Source organism: Typopeltis vanoorti, chromosome 2 (assembly GCF_054136105.1).
Source record: "Typopeltis vanoorti isolate ZY-2024b chromosome 2, IOZ_Tvanoo_1.0, whole genome shotgun sequence".
Classification (NCBI taxonomy): Eukaryota; Metazoa; Arthropoda; class Arachnida; order Uropygi; family Thelyphonidae; genus Typopeltis; species Typopeltis vanoorti.
Genome location: NC_143550.1, coordinates 127,912,896 through 127,936,187, shown reverse-complemented (window position 1 = coordinate 127,936,187; position 23,292 = coordinate 127,912,896). Strand labels below are relative to the sequence as shown.

Sequence of the window (23,292 nt, the reverse complement as noted above, 5' to 3'; positions counted from 1 at the left end):
ATATCCCCTCTTTTTCGCCTATCAACCAACTTCTGTAATCCACATACCCTCAGTCTATCCTCATAGGGATTATTCCACAGACCACTCACTATCTTCACCATTAATCTCTGAATCCTCTCCACCACTTCCTCAACCCCAGGAAACCAGACCTGTGCATAGTAATCCAAATGTGGACATATTGAGGCCTTATAAAGAGGAATAACAATTTCCATATCTCTACTTAATGTGTTTTCAGTAACCAAGTAATCTTATGAGCTACCTGATATAATTCAATGTGACATTGAATTATAGCAGGTAGCTATAATGATACACTGCTATGGGATTAGATGGTGTATCAGGCCATGATTTATTTTCCACAAGAATATGGAAAAGAAATCCACATCATCTTACCAAGTTGTTTAATTTAAGCTTTCAGGGAAGATGCTAATGGAGTGGAAAGAGGGAATAATCATGCCACTTCATAAAGAAGGCTCAAGACAAGTAGCAAATTATAGACCAATCAGTATTTCAGTTCTGATGGTTAAGGTGTTGGAGAAGTTGATGAAAACTAGAATTCAAGACTGAATAGACAGGAATGTCCTTTTTAGGGGACAACATGATTTTGTAAAGGGCAGGTCTTGCCTTAGTGAAGGTGACAGTTTAGTTGAGTTAAGATAATGACTACCTAGTGATACTGCTGAAATTTGCAAATGCATTTGACAGAACTCCACATGGCATTTTGCATAAATTGGAGCAAACAGAGATGAATATGAGCTGGTGATTTAGATTTGGGGGGGGGGGGGAGCATTGCAGATGTCAAAGAGTGGTTTCTAGAGGAGTTGAGTCCAGGAGAAGGCAGGTGACCAATGGCATACCACAGGGCTCAGTACTTGATCCTCTGCTATTTAATTTGTATATCTATGATAAAGAAAATGAAATGAAGAGAAATGTTCAATTGTTTGCTAATGATACAAAGTTGGGAATGATAGCTAATGAAGATGATATAGAAATTTTACCAGATAACTTAAATAGGCTGGCAGTATGGACAAAATTGAATGGCTGTCAGCTTAACATGGCCAAGTGTAAGGTTAAACTTTTGGAAGAAGTGATCACAATCAGTGTATTATATTTATGGAACTGTACTGAACTACAGGAACTTGATGAGGCCAGGGACTTGGAGATGATTGTGGACAGGGAGTTGAAGTTTAGAGGTCATATTGCAAAGATGGACAAAACTACACATCAGATTACATGGTTGGAGAATAACACTCTGACAAGCAAGGATAGGGAGGTTACTATTACCTACTATAAGAACTTCTTAATGCTACATTTGAACTGCTGTGCCCAGATCTGGTTACCTGGATTCCTTAGGGATGAAGAAGTGGTGGAGAAGATCCTGTGGGAAATGATGAAGATTGTGGCAGGTCAGTAATGCTTCCTATGGTAACAGGGTGAAAGTTTTAGGCTTCAAAAATTAGCTGATAAACAAAAAAAAAAAAGTGGGGGTCATGATAAAAGCATGCAAGTTATTAAAAAGGTTTCATAGGACTGACATTGAAAACTTTCTTTGGTACATGGCAGGAATCAAGAGAACAAGGGGGTCACCCCTGGAATTGTATAAATTGTGTGGTTAATTAAGGAATGGAATGGGTTGTCAGAAGTGCTTGTGAATGCTTTGTCAATGTTAGTGTATGTGTTCAAAGAGAGGTGTGATTGATATTGTGGGAATAATGGTTACTGTCTGAATAATGGGTCTCCTGCGATGAATTTTCTGACTCCATGGAGATACCACGCATATGAATAATAAAATAACATGTTGCAAAATGGTGATTAAGATCATTAATGTCATCCTGTTCCTGGTGAGGAGTAGCATGATTTTCATTCCCTAGAAAGAAAATTCTTCAGAATACATGCAATTCAGAGTTATTATTATTATTACCACCCCAAGACCTCATGGAGTCAAAGACTCATCTGGGAGGTCCTTTTATCACACACACAGCTCATCATATCGTGTTTTAAACACATTCAAACTCTTTGCAGACACCACATTCTCAGGCAAGGCATTCCAATCATTCACAACTCTGCACGAAAAAATCCTGCCTCTCACTCCTCTACTCACACCCTCTTTATACGGTTTCCAGGGATGACCTCTGGTTCTCCCCTGATCTCCCACTATTTTCTGTAGAACCTCTCCAACATTGATCCTATAACAACCCCTTAATAACTTGTAGGTCTCTATCATATCTCCCCTCTTCCTCCTGTCCACCAGACACTCAAGTTGCATGTTCTCAATCTTTTCTCATGCTCGATATTCCAGAGGTCAGAAACTAAAAAGGAAAAGCATCCACCAGCACAGCCCCTCACTGGAGACTCAAAATGCTCTCTCAGTGCCCCCCCCCCCGAGCAAAATTTCGGGAAAAAACCCAAGAGAGCGAAACTCAATGTCCCAGGGTAACGGCAATGCCAAGCCTCAGTTAAAACTTCATTGGCTACAACTGCCATCCGTTACCCTCTGGAATTCCTTACATCCACTTCCACAGGATATATCAACCTTTCAGATACCTATTCAATTAATTAAATATCCAGTTGTTGTTTTTTTCCTCCATAGAGTTGCAACTGTTTGACAGAGCATTTCTACATTTTATGTATATCATTTAGTGTGTCTATTGAATTTTATCTACTTTTTATAAAATTGCAGAGTTTGCCATCTGAAAGCAGTCCATCCCTTCTGTACTGTTCTTTCTAAGTTATGCTAATAAAAAGCATCATAATAAACTTGATGATCCTGGCCTTTATCATAATACTAAAAAATGTCTTCAGCTTTTCAAAATCCCTATCCTCCTCAGAGGTAGGCCCAACCAATTCTTACATTGCTTTAATGTATTATTATCATCTCCAAACCTCCATAGAGTCAACCCCCCCCCTCCCTCTCCCAATCATACACACACACACACAGCTCATAATATCGTGCCTTAAATACATTCACATTCTCTGCAGACACCACACTCTCAAGCTTAATGTTGGAGCCTCTACATTCTATGCAAAACCTCTTCAACATTAATTTGATAAGAACCTCTTCCCAATTTACTAATCTGTCATATCACCTGGACTCTGTAAATTGCATCTTTTCAATCTTTCTTCATTCTCAGCATTCTGGAAACTACCTTAGTCAGTCACCTCTGAGTCCTTTCCAATAATATCTCTTCATCCTTTTGAAAACCAGGTGACCAAATCTGTACACAGTAGTTCAAAGCTTTATATAGCGGAACCAGAATATCCTTGCTTCTACAAGTTAGTGTCCTCTACATCATTACCAGAATTCATTGTGTTGTTCTCACAATTCTAGCTGTATACAACATAGTGTTCAAGCCAATTTTAACTTATGGATCTGAGAGCTAGGTTAGAAAAAAAACACTTGACCAAAGACTAGGGACCACAGATATGAGAGTCCTGAGAAAGATTAGGGATGTGAACAGATGGCATCAATGCCAATATCACATTAAAAATGAAACGAGGATATGTGGAAAGAACTTGACATTGTTAGCATCCAAGAATGTGTTTGCATAGCTAATCTCAAGTGCCAATTATATATTTGGTTTAATCCTTTATCCAAATGTAAGCAAACAAAGTTTGCAACTGAAGTATTTTCAGGACTGGGACAACTTGTGGCAAAGGTGGTATAACTTCTCATCACTTGCCTTAGTATCTCATAATGCAAAGCACTGTCTGGGTAGTGACCCTTCCCTTAACGAATAGCATTATACATGTCTGCAAGAAGATGTACTTTGCATTATGGGATACTAAGGCAAGTGATGAGAAGTTATACCACCTTTGCCATGAGCTGCCCCAGGCCTGAAATATACTTCAGGCGCAAAATTTGTTTGATAAAGGATTGGATAAAGGATTAAACCAAATATATAATTGGTAGCATAGTCAAGTGAAAAAAATTCCATCAACTAATCTAAGGTGGTATGGTCACTTAAACAGAAGAGAGGAATGATTAGCAAAACAAGTGTTCTCTGCCAGGTTGGCAGGAAAAAGACCCAGAAGAAGAAGACTGAGATATAGGTGGATTGATATGGTAAAAAGTACCTTAGAAGATAGAAATATAAGATTTGATAATGTTGGAGTCTTGACAAGTAACAGACTGATTTGGAGGAAAATTGTAAATAGGAAGTTAGTAATGATGTAAGTTTTTCATGTAGTACTATCATAATATCCTGTACACTCTGTGAGGATACATGTCAGCAATTTGATGAGGAGGAGGAGGAAAAATATACAAACAGCTAGATGGAACTGCTATGGATTAACTCTTTCACACTAACTAATTGCTGTATTGAGTCTGGAGAATCAAGCACTCAGCTTGCTGTTTGACCTGGTCACATTAAATACATTTTTAATACATTGAGCCAGTATCCAGAAATACACTTCACTGTAGCAAAAGGAAATAAACAATTGTCTCCCCTCTCTAGGCATGCACTAGTGATATGACACCAACTGGCTCATTATACTTTTCATTTTATAGAAAATCCATATGTGTAAAGATACTTATATAAGTAATCATGCCACTATCCATCTACTACAACATCTTCAAATGATACTGCCCTGGAAATTGAACTTGGGTACCTTTGCAACACATTTTTAGCCAATGCTGTGACCAGTCCTCATTAAATAAACAAAAAATTGTATGCCCCATCTTCCTGCAACTGACACACAAAATCACAACAAAACTATTCTCATCCCTTACATTCAGAGTACATCTGAAAAGTTAACTCAAGTTCTCTGCAGATATAATCTTCATACTACTTTCATCTAAATTAAACTTGTCAAGAAATTATATTCTTGTTTAATCCTTTATTCATGTGTAAACAAACAAAATTTGCATGTGAATTATCTTCACAACTAGGCTGCTTTTTATAGAGGCTGATGACTTCACAGCCAGCCTGGTTGACCGAGTGGTTACTGCATCCGCTCTCCAGCCAAGAGGTTGCAGGTTCAAATCCTGCTTAGGGCATGTTGTTTGTGATTGTCTTTCACCTTCATATGTTCATTCATACAAATATGTATACACTCTCCCAAGATGGATTGGGTCACCGTGGTAGAAGTAGATCCATATGTTCACCTGTAGGAAAACTACAGTTGCCCCCCCCCCCCTTGTCAAGAGGCTGTAATAACCAGGCAAGAAACCAATGGACTAAGTCCAGCAGCACCCATAGCAGTGTAGCAGTTAAGAGGTCAGCCACATCCAAAGAACCAGCTACGGGATTGAGAGAGACTTCACATTAATTGCCTTAGTATCCCATAATGCACAGCACACATTCTTTCAAATGTGTATAATGCTATGCATTATGGGAAAAGCCATTAACTAGAGAGGTTTCAAACATTATTGAGATACTGTAAAGTTCAAGGGATACCCCTCCAAAAACTTTGAGTGAGCTTTGCAAATTCAGGATGAATGTGAGAATAACACGTGTGGAATCTAGTCTCTCAAGCTAAAATTTTGAATTGGGTAGTCAATTCAGGAAGTAGAGGTGGTTGGGAGCCTAAAGGGAGCTATAGTTTCTATATATACCAATGGCAGAAGTATCAGGAACAAGATCGAGGAGTTTTTGGCATTGGTTAGTGCAACCTCACCAAAATTTAAAAGCATTAGTGAGACTTGACTAACTAACAGCAGATGATGTAGAGTTACAGGGATAGAATGCAAAGGGTTTAGTATTTTTAGGGAAGAAAGAGAAGATAGGGTGTGTGTGTGTGGGGGGAGGACTGCTGATGGTTGCAGATGAATTGCAGCCAAAAAGAATAGGAGATGGGTGGGAAGGTGGTTGTTCATTTGAAGCAGTCTAGTGTGAGATCAAGACCAATAAGAAAAAATATATGATCTTGGACTTATGCATCAGCAAATTAGTACAATAATGCAGGTCGAGTGATTATTATGGGTAGGTTTTTACTTGGAATATCGTAAAACATATTATGAATATTCTCTCAAGAAGGAGTATATGTAGAACTACAAAACACATGAAACAAGCTTAGAAGGAAGCTATAATGTGTGCCATGGCATAAAACCCTACAGTAAAGGATGTTAATAGTGCATGGGCGATAGTCAAGCGGCATCTGGAGGAAGAAATATTAAATTGTATATCTAAGGTTAAGATAATCAGGTAGGAGTAGATGGATGAGTAATGTCATTAAACATGAGCTGCAGAAAAAAAAATACTATGGAGGGTATATAATGAGAAAGGTGACCAGCATGTTAAGAAAGGCAAAATCAGATTATGAGAAGAAATTAGCCAAACAAGCCAAAGGAAATCTGAGAGTTTTTTCGTTATGTGGTAAGAGGAAGAATAACCTTAATGAGTGCTGATCCTCATGAAGTGACAGACACAGATTAAATATTTGGGTTACTGAGTGACCACTTTGCAAGGATATATCATTCAAGTGAGGTTAATGCTGTGACATATGGGACAGAGACTTATGTGGGAACAGAGGATGAACTTGGTTTTAATCCTTTCTTCCAAGTAAGCAAACAAGCAGGTAAGTCAAATTTTGCCTGAAGTATTTTCAGGTCTGAGGCAACTCGTAGTAAAGGTGGAGTAAGTTCTGATCACTTTCCTTAATATCTCCTATAATGCAAAACACATCTCCTTGTGGACATGTATGATGCTATGCATTAAGGGAAGGGCCACTACCCAGACCAGTTTCGACTTTTATTGCGGTCTTGTCAGTGTCCTTTTATAAGGCCCCAAATATGTCCACATCTGGATTATTTGTGCTCAGATCTGATCTCCTGGGTCTTCTTGGGATGAAATAGTGGTGGATAGGATTTAGAAGTGAGCGACCAAAATGGTGAGTAGTCTGTGGAATTTCCCTATGAGAATAGATTGAGAGTATGTGGATTACAGAAGTTGATTGATAGATGAAAAGAGGGGATATGATAGAATCATTTAAGTTAATTAAACAGTTTTATAGGATTGATGCAGGGGAAATGTTTCAGCACTCACTTGGCTAGAGGGGGGACAGAACAAGAGATTATCTTTGGAAATTGAGTAAAATGTGGTTATTAGTGGTGTGAGAACTAGATTTTTCACTTTGAGAGTTGTGAATGAATGGATTGGGTTGCTAGAGTCAGTTGTTAGTGCTTTGTCTGTTAATGGGTTTAAGGAGAGGTATGATAAATTGTGTGATTAGTTTGGTCCCCCCCGTTGATGAGACTTTAGAGCCCATGGAGGTGCCTGTACAGTAATAATAATCTTGTATATCACTCTAAATCTCACTGAGTTACCCTAAAGAATCACTATTAAACTCATCACTTCAGGACAGGAAACTCGGCACAGTCAAAACCAGTAAATGTCAGTCCCAAGGAGCAAGATCTGATCCAGTATGTTATGTTTCATCGAGTAGTTTTCGACTCCTGGTGATTCTATGAACATACGCTCTCCATGCAGATCTGTCCCTGGCCATGTTTTTCAGAATTTCCAGGCACATTCCAGTTGCTTCTTTAATTCCATCCACCCATGTAATTCTTGGTCTTATCTTCTCCTGCTTCCATCAACTTGAGCTAGCATCGTCATCTTCTCCAGACTGTCATTTGCTCGCATAATATGACCAAAGTATGATAATTTTTGCTTGATGATCATAGCTTCGTGGGAACAATCTGGCTTTATTCTGTCTATCACTGATTTATTGGTTTGCTTTGCAGTCCATGGTATTTTGAATAAGCATCTTCAAACCCATAATTCAAATGCATCTACCTTCCTTCTTTCACTCTTTGTCAAGGTCCAACTTTCACATCCATACAGTACCACAGGGAATACCATTGCTTTCACGATTCTGATTTTTGTTGCGAGGCTAATATCTTTAAATATCTTGCTTAAATTTGTCATTGCTTTCTTTCCAAGTAATAATCTTCTTCTAACTTCTTCAGTACAATACCAATCTTTATCAATTCAGGATCCTAGGAGCACAAAATTGTTAACTGCTTCCATTTTCTCCTCATCTACTTCAAAATCATTAAGTTCACATGTTGCCATAACTTTTGTCTTTTTGAGGTTAAGTTTTTGAGGCCATATTTAGCACTTTCTTCTATAACTTTTATAATAAGTTCATCCAAATCTTCTTTGCATTCTGCTAGCAAGGTGGTACCATCTGCATACTTCAAATTATTAATATTTCTTCCACCAATTTTAATTTCAACTGAAGACTCCTCCAGCCCTTCCATTCTTAAAATGTATTCGCTGTACAAGTTAAACAGGTACGGAAATAAAATACATTCTTGTCACCCCTTTACCTATTGTGAAATACTCAGTTTCTCCAAGATCTGTTCGGACAGTAGCTTCTTGTTCATAATAAAAATTCCTCAGAAGGATAATGAAATCCCCTGGTACTTTCATTGTTCTTAACAGATACCACACGATCTACAGAGTCAAAAGCCTTATTATTGTCAAGGGAACAAAGGTAGACATTCTTTTGATATTCCTGTGCTCTTTCTATTATCCCTCTCACATTGGCAATCTGATCTCTTATTCCTCTGCCTTTTCGAATTCCTGCCTGTTCATCTGGCATTTCTTTCTTCATGAATGGTTTCAGTCTTTTCTGAATGATCTTAAGTTAGACTTTACTTGTATGAGAAATCAGTGCCATAGTTCTGTAATTTTTGGACTCTCTCTTGCATCGTCTTTCTTTCTTCAATAAAGGTATATAAACTGATTTTTTCCATTCCCTAAGCCATGTAGTTGTGACCCAAATTCACTGACATAGAGCTGTTAAAATTTTAATTGCCTCTTCTCCCAGGGCTTGGAGCATCTCAATGGTTATTCCATCCCCTCCTGGTGCTTTCTTATTGGATAGCTGTTGCAGTGCCCAACTCACTTCACTCTCCAGTGGTAATGGCTCCTGTGTATAATCCTGCTCTTCAAATTTCTCAGTAATTTTGGAGTCCTTTCTGTTGAATGGCATTTGAATACGGCATTTGAATGCAGAGTTGAAACTCTGCATTCAAATGCCGTACTTCCTGCAGATTTCCTGTGGCCTTCATTTTCCTCCTTTCCTGAGCAGTTTTGATCGCATCTTCTGACAGCCATTTAAACTTCTTCTTACAAACTGTAGGAATATTCTTCATTGGTTCTGTTTTAATTATATCTTTAATCTCTTCCCATAGTTCATCTGGTTCTCTTTCATACAAATTGAGTGTGTTGAATCTGTTCTGTATGCTAATATTGTATTCAGCTGGTATGTTTCCACGATCATATCTGATCGCCATTGGTATTGTTTTCAGTTTCCGTAATTTCACATGTATCATAGCCACTAATAACTCATGGTCTGTTCCACAGTCTGCACCTGGAAAAGTCTTGACAGACTGAATTGCACTTCTCCATCTTCATTGGCCAAGTATATAATCAATTTGATTTCTGTATTGTCCATCAGGTGATATCCATGTATACAATCTTCTTTTGTGCTGGTTAAAGCAGTGTAGCAAAAAACAAAGAATTTTCTGCACAAAACTCAACTAGTCTCTTCTTTGCAATGTTACGAATACCTAAACCAAAACGACCTGTTATTCCTTGTTCCTTGGTTTTCTCACTCCTGCATTCCAATCTTCGATAAGTAGCCATAAATCTTGCTTTGGTGTTGCATCTATCACTTTTTGTAACTTGCCATAAAATTCTTCTATGTCTTCTTTTGGTGTCTGTAGTGGGTGCATAAATCTGTATGATGGTCATATTCATTGGATGACCACTCACTCTGAGAGAAATGATTCTTTCTCTCACTGAACTGTAACCTAATACATACCTAGCCATCTTTTTCCTGAGTAAGAAAGATACTCCATTTTTACGATTTGTCTCATGTTCTGAATAATACACCATATAGTCCCTTGACTGAAAATGGCCCATTGTTGTCCATCTAAGTTCACTTATTCCCAATATATATCCAGCTTCTTGCACTCCGTTTCCATCTTTATTATTTCCAGCTTACCTTGGTTCATACTTTTAACATTCCAAGTTCCAATCCTGTAGTTTCTTGTGAAACAGGGAGCCTCCCTTTCTCAACCAGCCACATCCGTGACCAAGCTTCCTTTCGAGTTTGACCTGGACACATCATGACAAACTAGTTCTACTTGTGGAAGCTCTTTATTCTTCCCTATTTGCATATTGGATGCCTTCAGGCCCAGGGGGTCTTACCATCCAGCACCATGTCGTACTTTCTCATTTTTGGCATGTTCATAATGGCAATTCGCTATAATAGTTTCTGATCTCTGGAATGTTAAATATAAGAAAGATTGAGACGATGCAATTTTCAAAGTCTAGTAGTTAGGAGGAAGAAGGGTGATATGATAGGGACATATAAGTTGGTAAAGTGTTGTTATACGATTAACATTGAAGAGGTTTTTCATAAAACTTTAGGAAATTGGGGAAAGACAAGAGGTCATCCCTGGAAGTGTATAAGGAGGGTGTGAGCAAAGGAATTAGAAGCAGGTGTTGTGAATGGTTGGAATGCATTGCCTGAGAACATGGTGTCTGCAGAGAATCTGAATGTGTTTAAGACACAGTATGATGAGCTGTATTAAGGTATTAGAAAAATAATAATAGTAATAAAAGGAAAAGAAATGCTATTGATTTGGAACAAAAGCTAGCATTTTAAAAGACAACAAGCCAGTTACATGATGACTTCCTTAGCAGTCTTAACCTGTCAAAATACATGGTGGTTACCACTATAATAAAGGACAAGGACAGTGAATGTACGAGGTGTGACTATTAAATAACGAGACTGGTTGCAAAAATGTGGCTTATTATTACAATTGTACAGCTTAATTGTTATCCCCTTCAACATACTCCCCTCCTCTATCTATATACCATTGCATACGACTTTTCCATTGTTGGAAGCAGTGCTGCAAGTCATGAGATGTTATCTGCCTCAGTAGCACTGCCATTTTCTCCTCTACCTCATCCACTGACTGAAAATGGATGCCCTTCAATGTGGATTTCAACTTTGGAAAAAGGTAAGTCCGCATGGAGCTAATTCCAGTGAGTAAGGTGGATGATCCAATGTTGGGATCTTCTTATCAGCCAGATACTGCTTTACAGATTACACTGTGGGCTGGAGCGCTATCCTGATGGAGAATCCAAATGTTGTTCTTCCACATATTGGGTCTCTTCTTCCTCACTCTTTCTCTCAGCTTGGCTAGAACCTCAAGGTAATGATGTTGGTAGTGATGTCAAAAAAATGATGTTGGTTAACTGTCTGACCCTCTGGTACCTATTCAACCATTACCACGCCATTGATATAAAAAAAAAACATGATCAGCATTGCCTTCAGTTTTGACTTGCTGATTCTTGCATTTTTCATTCTAGGTGACGTGGGAGTGTTCCAGTGCATTGATTGGCTCTTTTTGGATCATACTAGAAAATTCACGTCTCATCACATGTGATGATCTTCTCCTGCAAGTCCTGCTCTACTGTTAGCCATTCCATTATGTTTAGTGTTAGACATTATTCTGGCAAAGCGACTTCACACGTGTTTCTTTTATAACTGTTTTTTAACTTTTATTTCCACATAGTAGTTGGTCATGGTGGAAGAAATAGGTAAACCTATAGTACTGTCCGAACACAGATTCGCGACCTTAGTCTGGCAACCTGCCAAGAAGAGTCAATTCATGCTGAAGGGGAAAAAGAAATAAAGGATGTACGAATTGGTCACCAACATGGGAAATCACGTGCTTTATACGTAAAATTTTCCAACTATTATACGTGCAAAATAGTTACCACTTTAAAAACTTTAATGTTATTTTATCAGGAAAAGTATCCTGCATCCATAGCAAAGGCAAATAATTTTGCAATATCTGAATGATAATTTTTGTGTAATAACTAACATATCTGCAAGAAGGATATTTGTAAAGAGAGAAGCTACATTTAAACTAAATTAATGATCTCTTGATAGTAAAATAAGTCCAGAAATTTTGTTCTTTTTGGCAATCCAATGTATATAGCCTTTCTAAACATCTGTCAAAAGTTCTTTCCTCATTTATTGGAAACTCCGTGTTGAAAGTTTATTTTTCACTTGGTTGGAGTATAATAAATTTAGTTTAATCCTTTATCCAAGTGTGAGCAAACAAAGTTTGCACCTGAAAGTATCTTCAGGACTGGGGTAAGGTGGTACAACACCAGGGCACTCCTTGCAAAGGTGGAGCAAGCTACCAGCACTCCTATCTCAGTATCTCCCATAATGTGAAACACATCTCCTTGCAGATATGTCTAATGTTATGCATTAAGGGAAGGGCCACTATCCAGACTAGTTTCGACCTTTATTGAGGTCTCTTTAGTGTGAGCCAGGCCCAAGAAGTTGCCAAATGGTGGCACACCATTTGGCAACTTCTATAGGTAGAGATGACCTGCTAATGCTTCTGCCTGGTATCTCCACTTGGGCCTGGCTCCCACTGAAGAGACCTCAATAAAGGTCGAAACTAGTCTGGGTTGTGGCCCTTCCCTTAATGCATAACATTAGACATATCCGCAAGGAGATGTGTTTTGCATTATGGGAGATACTGAGATAGGAGTGATGTTAGCTTGCTCCACCTTTGCAAGGAGTGCCCTGGTGTTGTACCACCTTACCCCAGTCCTGAAGATACTTTCAGGTGCAAACTTTGTTTGCTCACACTTGGATAAAGGATTAAACTAAATTTATTATATTGGAAACTCTATCAATTGAAAATTCCAAAGTTTTTAAGAACAAAATTACATTATCTTGTTCTTAAAAGCTGGACTTATATTACTATCCTGGACGTATGTTACTACCAGTGGATTGTTTAATTAGTTTTGATGTAGTTCCTTTTTTTCACAAATATTCCTCTTACAGATATGTTATAGTTATTATGCAAAGATTTCCTTCCAGATATTCTAAAATTATTCAACTTAATTGCAAGTTATTTTTCCTCCCAAAATTAAATTTTACAAATAAATTGAAGGTATTGCAATGAGCTTGCTTGTTTCTTCCACCTTGGTCAACTACTACACAGAACACTTTAAAGCATATACTTATTACCTTCTCCATCAGGCCTTCTGTACAGTTTTGATACAATGACATGTTCAGCATCTGGAACTCTTCTCTATCTGAACTTGATATTTTCTTCAAAAAATGGATTAATTTAATCCAAGGATTAAATTTACTCTTCAATTAGAAGATAACAATCACCTTCCATTTTCGAATGTTCTCGGCCATAGATGAGCTAGTGGTATACTCTACACTTTTCAGTATAAAGAAAGAAAACACATAGAAAGAGAGAGATGTATTGATGCTGCGTCTCATAAACTCAGAAGTCAGGTGTCATTAAAACTTTAGTATTGTGCACACTCCTTATGAATCACTGACTTTTTTCTCAAAGCAGAACCTTCTGTCATTAGTACCACTTTCATTCCCAAATGGCTATAACCCCAACAATGTAGCTGATAATTAGCTATCATCCCATTTCTTCTCAGAGGAAGTTTCTAAAGTGAACATTCCTTATATAAAAGGTGTGTCTGAGATGTTTGCCACATTAACCTTCAAGTGTCATACTCATTTCATAAACTAAGTTCATTCTTATAGTCTTCTACTGAAAATTTTCTGATCTACCCCTATCCAGGAGTTTACAGAATTCTTGCTCATGTGGCTTCTACTATTATGGGTAGACAGATTGGTCTACTCAAATATGTCTAGAACAGGATTACATCCAGCTTCATGATTCTGATAAGTCAGATCTTGTCATTTCTCCATATCTGTTAGACTTAGAAACCATTGTAATCAGACCAAAGTTTTACACAGGAGCCATTTTTTATTAGAAAGATTATATAAAGAAACTTGGAGTCCACATCATCATCCTAATCTGAACAGAAATGACTATTAAATTTTCTCGATATTGAGAAGTTATCTTACTCAGTAGTCCTCATAATTGCATCAAATAATTGAGGAGAATTATAAGTAGCACACAACTGATGTTAATTTCCTTCAAGAAGATTTAAGTAGACTTTTGACTTGGACAAAGATGCATGGTGGTGTTGCATGTTTGAGTTCAGAAATATAAGGCTCCTGTACTATAGCGACAGTGGTATACTGCAGGAAGTGGATGAGATTTGAGATTGATTGTTGACAGTAGACTGAATTTAGAGGGCATATTACAAGTATTGAAAAGACTGTACATCACATTGCTGCTATGATAAGAAGTACTGTAACATGTAGAGATAAGGAGGTGGTTGTGATACTGTATAAAGCACTGGTTAAACCAAATTTGGACTATTGTGCTCAGATTTGGTCACCCCTACATTGGAGAGGGTCCAGAGAAGAGTGACTAAGACGGTATCAGGATTATGGAAGGTTAGCTATGGAGAGAGAGAGAGAGAATGAAGAAATATATATTCCAGAGTTTGGTGAATAGGAGGAAAAGAGGTGATATGATAGAGACATTAGCTTAGCAAGGAAATTTTATTGGATTAATCCATAGAGGATTGTAAAAAGAATCGAAGGTTAGAGGGGAAGAACCAGAGACCATCCCTGGAAGATATGTAAGAGTATGGTGAAAAGGGTGCAGGGAGTATGTTTTTTACATGGAGAATTGTCAGTGAATGGAATGCATTACTGGAATATGTTGTTAATGCAGGGAGTGTTAAGATTCAGTATGATAGATATGTTGTCAGTTGAATGAACCTCCCATGATGAGCCTGCCAATTCCATGGAGAGGGTAATAATAATAATAATTTTGATGCCCTTTCCTTGAATCCTAATAGTTACAGATTGCACTTCCTTCTTGCAATGAATATTATATCACACAGTATAATTTTCAATTGCTATTCTATTATAATTTATATTATATAAATATAACATATATAAAATATATGTTATATTTTATCTCTTTAACTGTTCGCATTGAGAATTGTCTTGAAACTAGACCAAAAATTTTGCTCTAAATAAATATTTTCAGAAGAATACAAAATTAAAAGGCTTCAAGAAAAATATTACGAAACAAGATACAGAATGTAGACAAATCATTCTGAGAAAATAAAAGAAAACAAATATTTAATGCATTATCTACTTACTGCATAAAAATATATATATAACAACACAGAACCTCCACAAATTATCTTATTTAGAGAAGAAGATGCTATCTTCCTGAGCAGAGTTCACAGTACATTCCATCCCCAAGTATTAAATAATGTGTCAATCCTCTCACCAATTCAATTATTATTATCCTCCTCTTTTCCACCTTTTCATCAGCTGTGTGGCTTGCATTCCTTTTATCTTCTTTTAAATGCATTGGATCAATATGCTTCACAAAATGCAATGAAAATAATAACATAAAAATTATGTTGGTTTCTTTAACTTTATTATTAGTTGTTCTATGATTAGTTTTGTGTAGATTGCTATACTTTTTTGGTTCATTGGCTGTATAAAAAAGAAACTGAATGAAAAAGGTCATTTTTTATTTAAAATAAAAATTGTGATGTTAAATCTGGTGTTCAGGTTTTTATTTATAAAAACCAGAAAACCAGATTCAATATTAAGAAAATTAAATTAAAATTTCTTAACATATATAATTTTACAAGGTGATGCTGTTTGTTTGTTTTTTTCCTTCCCTAGAGGAGCACAACGTCTGTCAGAAATAAAATCATCTACTGTTCAGTATGTCTTAGAAGTAAGTTTTTGTTTTATTTTATTTATTTTCTGTATATAATAGGTTTTGTTGATTGTTACCATCCCATTTTACTTTTTTGTATTAACTTAATGACTTCTTACAGCCAAGTAATGAATTGGTTGACCTGGTTGGCTGTGCAGATAACACACTTGCTCACAGACTGTGAGTTAGAATCCCACTGTGGCATGGCTAGTTTGGAAAGTCATTTGTCAAGGTGATTGTCTCATATGGGCAATGATTTTTGTCGTCCAATATGAGGCTACCACCCTTCTTATTTTTGAGACCTTAAGTTTATTTAAGCTTTAACATTGTTTCCCTCTTCACCAGCATTCAGATTACTTCATCAAATTACACTTTATGGACTACTTGAAGGAACATTCTTCACTGCTATCACACGTTATATCTCCACTTGGTTTTGTTGTGTTGATGATGTGTTTACTTTTTGGCCATATACAAATGGAGAATTAGACAGTTTCTTAGATAAAATTAACACTATTTTCCCTGGAATTAAATTTATGCTAGAAAAGGAAAATAATGGAGTCCTTCCTTTCTTAGATTCACTGGTAAAGAGGGAACTGGATGGTGTTCTCAGCTTTTCAGTTTATAAGAAGCCAACATTCACTATAAGAAACATTCTTCAGAACTATGCACCACCCTTCACAAAAAACTCAGCATTGTCAATACTCTTGCCCACAAGGCACGTCATCTGTTGCTCTAAAGACACTGAAGATACACTCAGACAAGAATTACAATTGTCTATAAAAACAACATGATTCTTAATGGATATTTCTTCTTGTTGTTCTTCTCTTCAAGGATTAGGCATTTGCCTGTTCCGGCTTCACTGGTCTTTCCATCTTGCAGCTGATCTTCCTCTTCCCCCCCTCTCTCCCCCCTACCTTTGATCTATATCTATCCACCTCTTTTGGTAGCCAACATCTTTCCATCCTAAATAGATGTTCTTTCCATTTTCTCTCTCTATATATATATCAATGGATATTTACCATCCAAATTACAGCACATCTTGGATAATTATTCTCCTACTACTAGCCCAGCATCAGACACCAAGAGAATCTCCATTCCTTACATAAAGGGCCACTTCTGAACACATCTCAAAAGTCTTAAAAAAATTTGAATTCCAGACAACCTTCAAAGCAAACAAGATTTTCTTGATCCTGCTTTCCATAAAAGAAAAACATCCACACTTGGTTCAATTATGAGTGCATCAGATTCCTTGTTCCCACAGTCTTTCCTATTTTGACCATAGTGGTCATACCCAGTGGTGAGCTATAAGGGGCTGGCGTGAGCCCTTTGTTAAATTTTTCTCAAATTTGCAAGCCCCTTGTTCTTCTTGTTTACTTTATTTTTTCAAAAAAAAATTTTTTTTTGAAACATATTAAGTGACAAACTCATACGGTAACCTAACAAAAATTAGTTCTATTCGGCAGTGTATAGATTATTTGGAATTATTGTTTCAACTCCTCTTTAACGAATGTGCTCAAGTTTGAAAATAAAATAAGCGCATGCGCTATTTTTACTCTTCTCCATTCTGGTAGCCAATCGTATGGTAAAACTAGTAGCCAATCAAATGTTTTATGAAAGATTATAAAAGATTTCATTCTTATTATATTTTGATAGTTAAAAAATGTTTTTCTTATGTAAGCTAAATTAACACAGTTGATTGCGTGCAAATATTTCATGTTTAGATCATGAAATATTTGTTTAAAAATGATAGTCTTTAAAGGTTGATTCTCCTCTCATACTTTTTGATTGGAATTTATACATAAACTGTATTAATAAAAGTTTTGGTGTGAAATACGGCTTTTTTTTTTCTTCTTTTTTTTTTTTTTCTCCTCGATGATGTGAGCCCTTTGTTAAAATTTCCATAGCTCACCACTGGTCATACCAATGACATGTGACAATCATAACACATCACTACATCTGTTTCTCCAAGCTGAGAAATCTGGTCTTGTGGAACATGACATTTCTACTAGCTATAGGATCTTATGGGACAACACAAAAATTATTCACACAAGTGCTTTTGAATTTGAAAGACTCTTTAAAGAATGTTATGGAGCACTTCTGAATCAACCCATTCTTAATCATAATGACGATCTAAAAATTTTTAAATTATGAGAAATAATGACTTTGAACACTCACCCATAATCATATATTCAAATTGTAATATAAGCATGAGATACTTATTATGATTTGTAGCTATGTATTACTTTTTTTTTCTGTGTGCATATGTGTGTGTGTGTGTATACAATGGATGGAAAATTTTTAACTAATAGAGAGATATTTAAAAGCAATTTACCAAACTGCCTAAAAAGAAAGATTCACAACCAATGTGTACTCACAACAATGACCTATGGTAGCAAAACCTGGAGTTGACGAAAAAAACACCTAGAGACTCAAAGAAACATAGAAAGAGCCATTTGAGAATAACCTGGTTAGATAAAAAGAATAATATTTGGATAAGAAAGCAAACAAGCATAATGGACATTGCCTTAGTAATAAAAGGCAACGAATAGCACTGGGCAGGACATGTGATGAGAATGTCTGACAGCATGGACACGGAGAACAACAAAATGGATACCAAGAACTAGTTATCGGAAACCAAGTAGACCAGTGGTAAGATGCAATGATGAGATAACAAGTTATGGACATTTATTGCAGAGAGATGCACCAGACTGGCTAAAATGGAAGAAGTATGAAGAGGCATTCATCATGAATGAAGCTGTTGATGATGATGTTATGAAAATTATAAGCAGCAGGCCAGAAGGGTCACAACTGTTGTATGGAAAGCTATGTCTGAGCATGAAAATAAATTGGCTCTGCAAGCTAAAGACAACCTACATGAATTCTGTTGATATGCTGCAAGTAAAAGGCAGAATGAAATTGAAAGAATAACTCTACTGAATGCAGATGGTACGAGCGTGATGCAGAAGAAGTTATTCAACTAATTAGTGCTCATTTTGCTAAAAGCTATCAACCTGGTACAGTAGTGCCTTGCAATTCGACATTAATCTGTTGCTGAATTAATGTTGAATTGCGAAACTGTTTAATTGTGGGACAGGATTTCAAATATAAGTTTGTGGAAAATAGATTAATTCGTTGTTGGACCCCCATCCCACTCCTCTTAATGGGGGAGTGGGAGAGAAATACACCATATTATTTACTTTACATGTTTTACTAATGTATAATACACTAAATTACAAAATACACTATGTATACACAATACATACAATCTATTGAGCCTTAGATGTTGAAAGGGAGTTTTCTTTATCCTGTTCTACCTCTTCTCGTCTCCTCTTTGCTTGAACAGGAATGAGGAACTGATCAAGGGTGGACTGTCTCTCTCTCTTTTTCAAGATGGTTTTGAAGTGATGCATGATGGTGTTGTTGAACATGTCTGTCATTCTACTCGCATCGACAGTGATGGGGTGCCATTCCAAACAAACAGACTGCACCTTCTCCCATTCGAATAAAAACTTCTTTAATGGCAGCTGTTGGCATCGGCTCTTTTTCCATGCCATCCTCTTCTTCAGGTGAAATTTCTCTTTCTCTCTCTTTTGTTTGCTGTTCGCTGAGCGCTCCGAGTTCTTCCATGATCAGTGCGTCATCGTGATCTTCCACAAGCTCTTCTACATCAGCCTCATCAACCTCTTCTATGTCAAAATTCTCTGCCATTGAAATAATCTCTCACATGGCTGCAGCTGCTTCTGATTCTCCAGCTGCTTGGTCTGCACTGTTGTCATCCTAAGAAAAATTAGGAAAGTCAAAGTCATTTTCAAGAATCTCCTCTAAATCTTGAAGGTGAGCACTAGCATTGTCAAAGATCAGCAGTGCTTTCAAAGGCAAATTATTGTCAGTGAGGAACTTCTTCATGCTCAGGACAAACACCTCAAAAATCCAATCTTTGAAAACCTGCTTGTCTACCTAGGCTTTTGCATTGGATTTCCACATCACTGGCAGTTTGAACTTTTTCTGAGTGGTAGACCAGATGTGGCTTTAGTTTAAAGTCTCCGCTTGCATTTGCTGCCAATAACAAGGTAAGCCTATATTTCATAGGCTTATATCCTGGGAGCTTCACTTCTTGCATGATGTAAGTTTGATTTGGCAAGTGCTTCCAAAATAACCCCGTTTCTTCCCTGTTAAAAATTTGCTGTAGTAGGTAGCCATCCTTCCTGATTAAATCTTCAAATTTTTTCACAAACTTTTCTGCAGCCTCTTTATCTGCACTAGCAGTTTCCCCCTGTCTGAGAACACTATGGATGCCTGTTCTACCTTGAAATCTGTGAAACTAGCCTTGGCTTTCTTTGAATTCGTCAGTTTGATCTGAGGTATGTCCTGGAGTTTTCTTCTGCAATTCTTCAAAAATTAACCTAGCCTTCTCACAAATCATTGCCTGAGTTACTGGATCTCCCTTCATCTGTCTTTCTCTTACCCAAGTGATAAGCAGCTTTTCCATCCCTTCATTGATTGAAGATCTATTCTTGTCAGAAATCTTCATTGCACCAGCAGACATCCTAGCACCCATAATCTTCTCTCTCTCTGTTGCGAAAAAGTTGCCACAGTTGACCTAGGAATGCCATACTCTTGAGCTACATCTGTAATTGTTCTACCTTTCTACACTTTAACTACAATTTATTTCTTCTTCTCTATACGCAACCAAGTGTGCATCTTTCCTGAATTATTCCTCTGTTCACTTCTCTTTGGCCCATTTTTAAATTTCACTCAAAAAAATAACTGTGGATGCACAAAATTTTTACTTTCTGAAAAATGCAGAATTGAAAATTAGCACAAACAACACGAACAAACACCAATGCAGCCCAACAAGAAATAACAAATTACATTGCACAATTCCATGCATGTGCTGGCCCGCAAAATTCAACTCGAATTGCGAGACTGTTGGATTGCGGGACGTTGAATTGCGAGGCACCACTGTATAGGCAGCATTGAGTTCACTGCTACCTCTTACTCGATGAAGAAACTCGGGTGTATGAAGAGGAGGTAGTATTACATCTGTTTCGCAAACTGAATAAGAATTCAGCAATAGGAGCTGATGGAATTACAGCATGGGTGCTAAAAGAGTGTTCAGCTGAACTGGCTGCAAACTTGCAAACCTACTAAATTAGGTTTGCAGGAACTCCTCGACCGGGTGGTTGACTTCTTTCATGTTTGAGATCTTACTATTAATGCAGAGAAGTTCTGCTCATTAGCCCTTGTCCCTTCTGGGCGTGACAAGAAGCTAATGGTTGAGAATATTGAGTTTTTCCTGCACGCTAGGCCATTACATTCTTTGACCATCCTGGAGGAGTGGAGATACCGTGGGATTATGTTCACTTCGAAGGGGAGGTCTTCTATCCCTTCTGCCTTGGAGTCTGGGCTTTCTTCTTTGAGGAAAGCTTCTCTTAAGCCCCAACAAAGGCTCTTTATTCTGTCCTATTGTCTTCTACCTCATTACTATCACAAGTTGGTGCTTGGTCTTGGTACTGTCCAGAATGGATAGGGCTGACTATTCGTCTGTTAGATCATGGCTCTGGCTTCCGCCAGACACTCCAATTGCATACTTTCATGAGAGGGTGAAGAACGGCGGGCTTGGAGTTCCATCACTAAGGTGGCTAATCCCACTACTTCGTTTATCTAAAATATCAAAGCTTGAAACATCATCCTCCCGGATCTGCAAGGAGGTCTTTCTTAGCCCTATCATTCAAGAGGACTACAGACATGCCAGAGGCTGGTCCCAATATCAGGGCTCCCAGATTGAGTCTGCATCAGCAGAGCATAAGAGATGGGCAGTGTTACTTCATGGCTCTGTAGATGGCGCTCGCTTCAAGGAATCACATCTGGTGCCTCCCCAGCATCAGTGGGTACAGGATGGCACCAGATTACTTCTGGTTATGAATACATTGATTTAATTAGAACAAGAATAAATGTCCTGCCCACTAGGGCCTGTACAGCCAGATGGGGCAGAGATGACATTAGCTGTAGAGCTGGCGCTGCCACTACAGTGAGACTTTGTCTCATATATCTCAATGTTGCTTTCGCATTCATGGTGTTCGAGTGTAGAGACATGATGCCGTGGTCTCCATATTGAATAATCGTTTTAAGAGCAAAGGTTATGAGACCGTGGTCGAACTTCATTACAGAACCAATACTTTTTCTCAAGATTGAGACTGCATCAGCAGAGCATAAGAGATGGGCAGTGTAACTTCATGGCTCTGTAGATGGCGCTCGCTTCAAGGAATCACATCTGGTGCCTCCCCAGCATCAGTGGGTACAGGATAGCACCAGATTACTTCTGGTTATGAATACATTGATTTAATTAGAACAAGAATAAATGTCCTGCCCACTAGGGCAGGACATTTATTCTTGTTCTAATTAAATCAATTAAATATTGGTTCTAATTAAATACAGCCAGATGGGGCAGAGATGACATTAGCTGTAGAGCTGGCTGCCACTACAGTGAGACTTTGTCTCATATATCTCAATGTTGCTTTTGCATTCATGGTATTCGAGTGTAGAGACATGATGCCGTGGTCTCCATATTGAATAATCGTTTTAAGAGCAAAGGTTGTGAGACCATGGTTGAACCTCATTACAGAACCAATACTGGCATTAGAAAGCCAGATATTATATTGAGAAAAGATGGTGACATTTGGGTACTGGATGCTCACTAACCTATTGCCATAAAAACAAGGTCCAATACTATGAGCAGAATTCAGACCGTGTAAGGTAGCTAAGAGAGGAGCTTTACCAGCGTCACCATCTCTCTATGCAGCACATGGAATGCCACTAGTTATAAGGATTTATATCCATTAGGCTTATCCAAGAAAGACTTTCAAGTGATTTCCTGTAGGGTCCTACAAGGCACACTAGTGGCATGGCATTACCACCGTTCTCTCTCTATGCATCATATGGAATTCCACTAGTTACAAAGAATTATGTCCATTATGCTTATCCGAGAAAGACTTTCAAGTGATTTCCTTGAGGACCCTGCGAAGCACACTAGTGGCATGGTGTTACCACCAATGTATGACTAATATTATAACATGAACTGGCGTCAGGTAATACTCTTGAAAAAAATTCTTTTGTACAGGCTTCAGCCTTCTTCAGAGTCCTTTTTAGGACTAATATAAGAGTAGTACTATAATAAATTTAGTTTAATCCTTTATCCAAGTGTAAAGTGTAAGCAAACAAAGTTTGTTGCCGAGGTATCTTCAGAACTGAGGCAATTCGTGGTAAAGGTGGACCAAGCTCTCATCACTCCTCTTAGTATCTTCCATAATGCAACGCACATCTCCTTGCGGACATGTATAATGCTATGCATTAAGGGAAGGGCCATAGCATTATAGGTAAAGCGGGGAGCTGTCCTCAAGGAGATGTGCTTTGCATTATGAGAGATACTAAGACAAGGAGTGATGAGAGCTTGGTCCACCCTTACTACTAGTTGCCTCAGTCCTGAAGATACTTCAGGTGCAAACTTTGTTTGCTTACACTTGGATAAAGGATTAAACTAAATTTATTATAGTCTAACCAAGGGGGGAAAACTTCCTACATCTTTCTCTAAATCAAGAGTATTACCGCTCACTCAGTACGAAGTTAATAAATAAATAAATAAAATAACCAGTGGTGTACCACTAGGATCAGTC

The 23,292-nt window shown here is 37.7% G+C and overlaps 1 protein-coding gene across 1 annotated transcript in view; it reads left to right on the top strand.

Annotated features, from left to right (window-relative positions):
- LOC150109421 (tRNA pseudouridine synthase-like 1) overlaps window positions 1-23,292 on the top strand; it is a 141,361-nt gene that overhangs the window by 637 nt on the left and 117,432 nt on the right. The window contains exon 2 of the mRNA XM_090408112.1: window positions 15,583-15,637. Coding sequence (XP_090264238.1) covers window positions 15,583-15,637 — 55 coding nt within the window. The remainder of the gene's footprint in view (window positions 1-15,582; window positions 15,638-23,292) is intronic.